The 9,551-nt window shown below is 42.1% G+C and overlaps 2 protein-coding genes across 4 annotated transcripts in view; both read left to right on the top strand.

Annotated features, from left to right (window-relative positions):
- Positions 1-6,811, top strand: part of FASTKD5 (FAST kinase domains 5) — a 12,447-nt gene extending 5,636 nt beyond the window's left edge. For 2 of the 3 annotated variants that reach the window (XM_023512210.1, XM_003788054.3), the window contains exon 2: positions 4,027-6,811. In XM_023512210.1, the coding sequence (XP_023367978.1) occupies positions 4,064-6,481 (2,418 nt within the window). In that variant the 5' untranslated portion in view covers positions 4,027-4,063 and the 3' untranslated portion in view covers positions 6,482-6,811. Of the gene's footprint in view, positions 1-3,989 lie in introns of all 3 variants that reach the window. The other variant, XM_023512209.1, reaches the window with a different exon arrangement.
- Positions 1-9,551, top strand: part of UBOX5 (U-box domain containing 5) — a 100,664-nt gene that overhangs the window by 5,639 nt on the left and 85,474 nt on the right. The window lies entirely within an intron of this gene.

Raw genomic sequence — 9,551 nt, forward strand, 5'->3', positions numbered from 1 at the left:
GTTGAGCTATAGGCGCTGAGCCGCAACCTCAAACTCTTGAGCTCAAGTGATCCTCTTGCCTCCACCTCCCAGGTAGCTGTTACTATATGTGGCCTCCACAATGCCCAGCTAATTTTCCTATTTTCAGTAGAGACGAGGTCTCACTGTTGCTCAGGCTGGTCTCCAACTCATGAGTGAATCCACCTGCTTCAGCCTCCCCAAATGTTAGGATTATAGGCCTGAGACACTACACCTGACTCTAAAACCCTTCCAGTCTCAAGCATTTTGAATAAGGGAAACTCAACCTGTAGTTGAGTGTATGAAGATTTAGCATGAAAGATACTAGAATCTGGACAGTTAGAGATAGGAGGGGCTTTTGAGTTTACTCAGATCTAACCCTCTAGCTCCCTGGCAGCTAGAAAGCTTAAAAAACCATAAATTGTTTACCTGCTACCCTCAATCCCCACCCTCAAATTTCTTGACTCCCATTCTTGTCTCTAGTATACTAATAATGTGAGCTTGGGAGTCAGACAGTCTTTTTCTTTTGAGACAGAGTCTCATGTTGTTACCTTAGGTTGAGTGCTTTGGTGTCATAGCTCATAGCAACCTCAAACTCTTGGGCTCAAGATATTCTCCTGCCTCAGCCTCCCAACTAGCTAGGATTATAGGTACCCACCACAATGCCCAGCTAGTTTTTCTATTTTTAGTAGAGAAGGGGTCTTACTCTTGCTCAGGCTGGTCTTAAGTTGAGCTCAGCCTTCCAAAGTGCTAGGATTACAGGCATGAACCACTACACTTGGCAAGTCAGTCTTTTGATGTTGAGCCCTACCTAATCCTTTGGCACAGAGGAGGCCGTAAGACAATTGTGCGTCTTGTGATTTTTCACCTTGGAATTTAGCTATATTTTTAGAAATCAAAAAGAGTCATATCATTTTAAAATACTGGATCTACACCAAACATTGGTGTTCTAGGAAATGTATTTTTGTTCATTTCTGGATCATGTACAGTAATTTCATTAAGTACTCTAGGTAGAATTAATTGAAATAATTTTACTTTTTAAGTGTGCTTTTAAAATTATTTATAGATATTTGTTAAGTCAGTCCATATACTCATCTATATTAAGTTTAAAAGGGGGGGAAAGTTAATTTACCAAAGACATAACAAAATCTTCCCACAAAGAAGCTATATAGTTAATTTCCTTTTAGGTAAGTGTATTTTAGGTGGTGGCTTTTGTTTATGTACTATTTGTTCTGCTGAATATTTTTGGGTACTTTTCCATGTGTCAATTTCAGCCATACACTTATCCTGTAAACCAGCCTCCCCTACTGGACGGAGATTTGGGTTGTTTTCAGTTTTTTTGCTTTAGTATAACAACAGCTATTTTATAAAAAATGGGTTTTTAAAAAGCTGTCTTTTAAGATCTACTTCACTACTTCCTGAGATTAAATAAAGACTACAGATTTGAATAGTTTATGACTTTAGTTGCACGTTATATTGTGTTAATTTAGATTCCAAGTTCTAAAGGAGGTCTTCTTAAGGGCTCTGTTGTAGAACTGAAGAGTTCTGTTACCTTCTTTCTCTTTTGTTCCTACCTTGCCTGTAGTGTGATATTAATTGAGATTCTTGGTGACTATTTTGAGGCATATTAATCTTTAATTATTGTTATCAAAATATTAAAGAAAAATATTTCACAACTATTTTCCTAATGTTTTTCTATTTTGGTCAGCTACGTTCGTAGAAGTAAACTAATGATCCATAGCGTAGATCAGCATGCTTTTTATGTAATGGGCCAGACAGGAAATATTTTAAGCTTTGCAGGCCACACAGTTTGCCACAGTTACTCAGTTCTACTCATGTAGTGTGAGAGCAGACATAGACAATATATAGTAAATGGGACTTGGTGCTCATAGCTCATTGGCTATGGTGCCAGCCACATACACCGGAGCTGATGGGTTTGCCTGGGCCTGCCAAACAACAATGACAACTATAACCAAAAAACAGCGGGTGTTGTGGTGGGTGCCTGTAGTCCCAGCTACTTGGAAGGCTGAGGCAAGAGAATCGCTTAAGCCCGAGAGTTTGAGGTTACTGTGAGCTGTGATGCCATGGCACTCTACCAGAGCAACAGCTTGAGACTTTGTCTCAAAAAAGAAAAAAGAAATCTATCTATCTATCTAGTAAGTGGCCTAGCTTATGTTCTGATAAAACTTATCAGAAACTGAGGGCTATATTTAGGCCCTGGGACATAGTTTGCTGACCCTGGTCTATTGCATCTGAACCCATAGGATGAAACTAGGTGGGTAGTATAGTAAAGAACTAAATGAAGATTTAGCATGAAAGAATTCTGCTCTGTGTCACAAAGAAATAAGAACATATGTTCCTGCCATCCAGAGAAGCCTGTATAGCTGGGTCACTGGACCAGAGCCATTGATATGACCTCTGAAAAGAGGCGGTTGACAGTTGAGTTGAGCAGGCATTTTAGAGAGTCTTTTTGGTACCTTGGGACTCTTAATGGAATTTTCTGCAGCAGTAGCCCTGTCAGGTCTATAGACTGGTAGAGCAAGATCTTCTTGGATCTTGCTTGTCAGGTATTGGCATGTAAGTCAGAAAAAAAAATGCCAGGCACAGTGGCTCATGTCTGTAATCCTAGTGCTCTGGGAGGCCAAGGCGAGTGGATCACCTGAGCTCCTGAGTTTGAGATCAGCTTGAGCCAGAGGGTGACCTCATCTCTAAAAATACCTGGGTGTTGTGGCGGGCACCGGTAGTCAGGTGCTGAGGCAAGAGAATTGCTTGAGCCTAATAGTTTGAGGTTGCTGTGAGCTGTGACACCAACTACTCAGGAGGCTGAAGCAAGAGAATTGCTTGAGCCCAATAGTTTGAGGTTGCTGTGACGCCACATCACTCTACTGAGGGCAACAAAGTGAGACTCTGTCTCAAAAAAGAAAAAGCAGAAAAAATGAAAAGCATTAAAGAAAGCAAGGGTATAGCAGAATCAGTTTTATAGCCACTCATAGTTTCTACCATGGGATGAAAATGGAGATTGTCTTGCTCACAGACAGAATAAGGAATAATCAGCACTCAACTCACTGGAAGCACTGCCAGCCCACTTCCTCCCTAGGAAAGCTGTACTGCTCTCCTGGCTTGTCAGCAGTGCAGTCATGTGAATTGGTGTTCCCTGAACACTGAGCCCAACTTTGAGATGTTCTTTGCTTCTCACCCAGAATTGACAGTGAGCAGACCCTTAGCCTTCTGCTCCCCTATCAAAGTGAGTTTTTGAGTATACTTCCCAGCTATATAGCTTCTCTGTGACTACTCTGCAATAATGATTTAAGTTCTATTTCAGCCTCCTGAAAAGGAGAATAGGCATCTTTTAAGAGGCACAGGAATGGCATTAGAATAACAAGAGTTATTGTGGATATAATTAATTAAAAACCTTATACCAAATCCCACTCTTTTTTTTTTTTTGAATTTGAGAAGGCTTTTCACTTATGTTGCCCTGCCTGGTCTCAGTCGAACTCCTGGCCTAAAGTGATCTTCCTGCCTCAGCCTCCTGAGTAGCTAGGATTATAGGTGTGTGTTATCAACACACCTGGCCCAAATCCCACTTTTTACTTTGTGCTGTTAGCATGGCAGTTTTTACGGACTTTCTTATTCTTCAAGTGGAACCTTTATGTGTTGATATCAAAGAGAGGGAATGAATTGCTAATTTTTGTTCCCACCCTTCTTTCTGAAAATCTGCCTTCCTTGTTCCTTTTAAACATTAGCAGTGTGACCCTCTCTTCTGCCACTGCTTTTCTATAATACAGGAAGTCTGGATTGAGCAGCAATCTGGGAACTTCCCACTGGTATACTGGGTTTGGGGTTTTCACATGCCTTTGTGCAAAGCACAGGAGTTTATCCTCAATATATGCTGTCTGTGGTTTGGATATTCACTAGCATTGAACTTACTGGAGAGGACAGCAGTGTAGTTTTAATCTATTTCTTTTAATGTGTAAATTTTGATATTTTGACAGGTAGAAGCCACTCATTCTTCATCTACCCTTTTTTCAGTATCTGGCACCAATTCTGGCCCAGTCATTTGTGATCCATGGCTCTTGTGATATGCCGAAGATTTCCAAGAACTGTTTGTGGAACACCTCCCCGTCCAGCTCTGATCAAGCACCAAATAAACAAGAAATTGCCTGGTCAAACTTGTGAGGACAGTGTTCTGACTGCCAAAAATATCAGTACTGACATCAGAATGGCAGCCACGCTGAAGTTATTAAAACCTTTAAGATATCGAACACTTTGCATTCCTTTTGCCATTAGAGCAGCTGGAAGTTTGGCATATTGGAATGTGAGAAGCAACACGCAGCATAGGGGACAGGACTCTCCAGAACATGGTAGCCCCTACCATCCTGACAAAAAAATTGAGAACATTTGTACCAGATCCTCTTCTCAGAGAACCTTCACAACCAGCAGTGCCCTTCTGGGTTTGGAATTCAACAAATCCTCTACCTCTGAGGCCAGTGTGTTGCAGCCGGAGTCACCCGGAGCCATGAGAGTTGTTGAAGAGGATGTAGAAGTTTTTGATTCCTTTGAAGACCTCCGAGTTTTCCTGCAGCTAAGACCAGAGTATCGGCTTCACAGCTATAACAGATCTGAGACTTGTCAGCCCCTTTCTATTTCAGAAAGTGAACTAATTTTGCACAAAGTCAGAGTTTATCAAAGTAATCTCCAGCCTCAGATCATCGCTGATTATTTCTGTAAGCTGAGCTCTTTGCCTGTAGAGCAGCATCCTGTTTTGCTCTCCAATACCAGCTTTGCTTTGCTCTGCCAGCTGAGTGTGAAAAATATACAGTTCTTTCATACCCCAGATCTGATCAATATTTTGAAAGCCTTTGTCACTTTAGGAATCCCTCACTCCCATTCAATGCTGGCTGTGTATGAAACCAAATTTTGCCATCAGGTATGGGAGATGAGTCTGGATCAGCTTCTCTTGGTGGCTGATCTTTGGCGGTGCTTAGGCCGCAGAGTACCTCAGTTTTTAAAAATCTTTTTTAGTTATCTTAATTTGCACTGGAAAGATCTATCCTTGACCCAACTGGTTCACTTAATTTATATTATAGGTGAAAATCGTCAGGTCCCTCAGGACCTAATGCAAAAACTGGAATCATTGATCCTTAAGCATATCGATTTGATCAATTTAGAGGAGGTTGGTACAATCTGTTTGGGGTTCTTTAAATCAAGTAGTAGTCTCTCTGAATTTGTCATGCGAAAAATTGGAGACTTGGCTTGTGCTGACATGCAGCATTTGAGTAGTCATGCCTTAGTGCATATTCTTAAAATGTTCCGTTTCACTCATGTGGATCACATAAATTTCATAAAGCGTTTTGTAGAGGTTGCTCCTCAGCGCATTCCTTCCCTGGGAGTTCAAGGTGTCATGCACCTGACTCTTGGCTGCTCGGCTCTACGCATCCTGGATGAAAGAGTAATGAATGCTGTGGCTGCTTCATTGCCTCCTAGAGTAGCACACTGTCGAAGTAAAGATATTGCCAAGATTTTGTGGTCATTTGGAACCCTGAATTATAAGCCACCCAATGCAGAAGAATTTTATTCCAGCCTGCTAAATGAGATTCATAGAAAGATGCCTGAATTCAGCCAATATCCTGAACATCTACTCACCTGCCTGCTGGGCCTGGCATTTTCTGAGTACTTTCCAATAGAGTTGATCAATTTTGCTCTGAGTCCAGGGTTTGTCAGGTTAGCTCAGGAGAAAACCAAGTATGAACTCACTAAGGAACTATATACTCTTGATGGTACAATTGGCGTTGAGTGTCCACATTACAAAGGTAATCGTCTTTGTTCTCATCTTCAGCAAGAGGGGTCTGAAATGCTGTGGGATTTGGCAAGGAAAGATATGAATTCAAAGCCTGAATTCCTAGAAACTCTCTTTTTACTTGAAACCATGTTGGGTGGGCCCCAGTACATCAAGCATCATATGATTTTGCCTCATACCCGATCTTCTGACTTGGAGGTCCAGCTTGATGTTAACATGAAGCCATTACCATTTAATAAAGAAGCCATACCAGGTAAAAATGTAGCCAAATTACGGCTTAAGCATGTGGGAGTCAGCCTTACAGATGATTTGATGAATCAGTTATTAAAAGGGAAAGCCAGAAGACATTTCCAGGGGAAAATTGAATCAGAGATTGAGCAGCAGCCCATGGAGTTAAAGAATAAAGCAGCCAGACCGTTGGGGGACTCTCTTTGCAATGTGACAGATAAGCTGGGGCCCATGCAGGTCCCAGCAGTGAAGCTGGCTGTTCAAATAACAAATAAGAACCAATATTGCTATGGTACCAGGGATCTGCTTGGACTACATAACATGAAAAGACGGCAGCTGATTCGGCTTGGCTATCGTGTGGTAGAGTTATCCCACTGGGAATGGTTCCCACTATTGAAACGAACTCGCTTTGAAAAGCTGGCATTCCTCCATGAGAAAGTATTCACCTCTGCTCTCTGAAAGGCTGTTAGAGGCATTTCTACTCAAAAGCTGTAGGACTATACTGTTGCTAAGTGTTGAGGAAACAATTATAAAAGCCAGAGTATAACTTTGGTAATGGAATTGTGTATGTAGGAGATTTAGTTGTGCCCTTGGCTATGGCAGATTTTAGCTAGTGTATGTAACTGAATTACGTGTAATCTCATTGAGTTGTACAGGTTGCTGCTGATTTGTACATGTTATTCTTTACAAATAATAAATGTCTTAAAATGTCCTATAGTCAAGTCCTAGTGCATTTTTTCTTTCTCCGTTCACAGCCTTAGTCATAGTTATTTTGAGTTTTTAGAATAAAAGGGTAGTCAGACATTGTTTAAAGCCTATTTTATTAAGTGATTTCCATAACCTTGTTTAAAAATAAGAATCTCCTATGGCTTCACTTACATTTTAGGATTTTCCCTCTATGTGTGTTCATACCCTTTAAAATTCAAGTCTGGGCAGTGCCCGTAGCTCAGTGGGTAGGGCACCAGCCATGTATACCCAGACTGGCAGGTTTGAACCCAGCTGGGGCCAGCTAAACAACAATGACAACTGCAACAAAAAAGTAGCTGGGTGTTGTGGCAGGTGCCTGTAGTCCCAGCTACTTGGGAGGCTGAAGCAAGAGAATCACATAAGCCCAAGAGTTTGAGGTTGCTGTGAGCTGTGATGCCACAGCACTCTACCGAGGGCAACATAGTAAGACTCTGTCTCAAAAAAAACAAAAACAAAAAATAGGCTTGGCACCCGTAGCACAGTGGTTATGGCACTGGCCACATGCACCAAGGCTGGTGAGTTAGAACCCAGCCCGGGCCAGCTAAAATAACAGTGACAACTGCAACAAAAAAATACATAGCTGGGCCTTGTGGCAGGCACCTGTAGTCCCAGCTCCTTGGGAGGCTGAGGCAAGAGAATCACTTAAGCCCAAGAGTTTGAGGTTGCTATGACACCACTGCACTCTACTGAAGGCAATATAGAGAGACTGGCTCAAAAAAATAAATAAACAATAAAAAATAAAATTCAAGTCTTCCTTAGTTGCTGTTTTTTCCTGCTTTAAAGAACCATTTTAGAATTCATACACTGGAATTTTACTTTTTTAGCCCTCTCTTCCACATTTCTATTCCTCTTGCGTAAACACTCTGCAATCCCCCCTCCATATTATCTTTTTAAAGTTGGACATAGGTCTCTCTCACCTCTGCTCCTTCATGAGAGGGACCTACTTCCAACTCTCTTTGGAAGTGCTCTGAACTTTCTTTGTTCTTTCTAAATAAAATTTCTTTTTGTTACCCTGAAAAAAATATTGGACATAAAATAGTTATGTAAGTGCCAATGGTTGGCCACTGGTTCCCAAGTTTGACAATTTAGGGAGAATGTTTTTCACAGCAGGTGGCTCAGATGAGATGAAAATGTGTTACCTGTCATACTGAAGTCCAGTGTGCTTTAGGTTTCGTTGATTCAGGTTTGGGTGTATCATAGCTACAAACATAAGGAGATTTTACATAAATATGTGTGTGTGTGTGTGTGTGTAAGGAATGTAATACAACTACCTTGTGAACATTTGAGATCTATTTTTTTTTTTTTGAGACAAGAGTCTCACTCGGTAGACATAGCTCACAGCAACCTCAAACTCTTAGGCTTAAGCGATTCTCTTGCCTCAGCCTCCCAAGTAGCTGGGATTACAGGGGCCCACCACAGCGCCCAGCTTTTTTTTGGTTGTCGTTGTCATCATTGTTCAGCAGGCCTGGGCTGGATTCAAACCCACCAGCTCTGGTGTATGTGGCTGGTGCCCTAGCCTCTGAACTACAGGCACTGAGCCAAGATCTATCTTTTAAAGATGAGAATATCTTTTTTTTTTTTTTTGAGACATAGTCTTATTATGTCACCCTCAGTAGAGTGCCAAGGCGTCACAGCTCATAGCAACCTCAAACTCTTGGGCTTAAATGATTCTCTTGCCTCAGCCACCCAAGTAGCTGGAACTACAGGTGCCTGCCACAACGCACGGCTGTTTTTTGGTTGTAGTTGTCGTTGTTTGGCAGGCCGGGATCGGGTTCAAACCTGCCAGCTCTAGTGTATGTGGCCTGCGTCCTAGTTGCTCAGCTACAGGTGCTGAGCCAGATGAGAATATCTTTTAAAGGGGATTCCCTCCCACCATTATTCAGATCTTTTCTCCAAGGTCACTGCTTCAGGGAGTATTTTCCTATCCATGCTAACCAAAACAGTGCCTGTTGGCCTTTGATCATACTCTGTCACTTTTTTCAGCTTCATTTCCTTCACTGACCTCAACAGTATCAGGAATTATTCTTTGTTTTCTTAGTGTTTTCTCTGCTGGAAGGTACCCTTTTGAATTAACTTTTGAATTAACTTGTCTTATTATTTATCTTCAGTGCCTAGAATGTGTCCTGGCCCTTAGATGGTAATGTTTAGTGAGTGTGACCAGGGAATTTTGTGTAGATAGGCAGTCCTGGAGAGTTGGACGTGGAAGGAAGGCAGAAGGTGGGGCTGGAGAGGTAGAGAATGTCAGGACCACCTTATGGCCTTGCTAAAGGAACCTAAGTCTAATGGGGGCTTGGGTCCTGTGGGTTGGGACCCCTTTGTAACAATGAAAATACATCCTGCATATCAGATATTTACATTATGATTCATAACAGTACAAAATTACAGTTATGAAGTAGCAACGAAAATAATTTTATGGTTGGGGGTCACCACACCGTGAGGAATTGTATTAAAGGGTCACAGCATTAGGAAGGTTGAGAACCATTGCGCTAAAGGTTCTAAGTCCTATGTTTAGAAATGTTAGTGAAAGATCAAGACAGAACTAGATTGGCTCAGTGCCTGTGGCTCAGGTGGCTAAGGTGCCAGCCACATATACCTAAGGTGGTGGGTTCCAATTCAGCCCCGGCCTGCCAAACAACAATGACGGCTGCAACCGAAAAATAGCCGGGCATTGTGGCGGGTGCCTTGTGGTCCCAGCTACTTGGGAGGCTGAGGCAGGAGACTCGCTTGAGCCCAGGAGTTGGAGGTTGCTGTGAGCTGTGATGTCACAGCACTCTACCCAGGG

Source organism: Otolemur garnettii, unplaced genomic scaffold, assembly GCF_000181295.1.
Source record: "Otolemur garnettii isolate 467f Iridium unplaced genomic scaffold, OtoGar3 scaffold00025, whole genome shotgun sequence".
Taxonomy (NCBI): domain Eukaryota; kingdom Metazoa; phylum Chordata; class Mammalia; order Primates; family Galagidae; genus Otolemur; species Otolemur garnettii.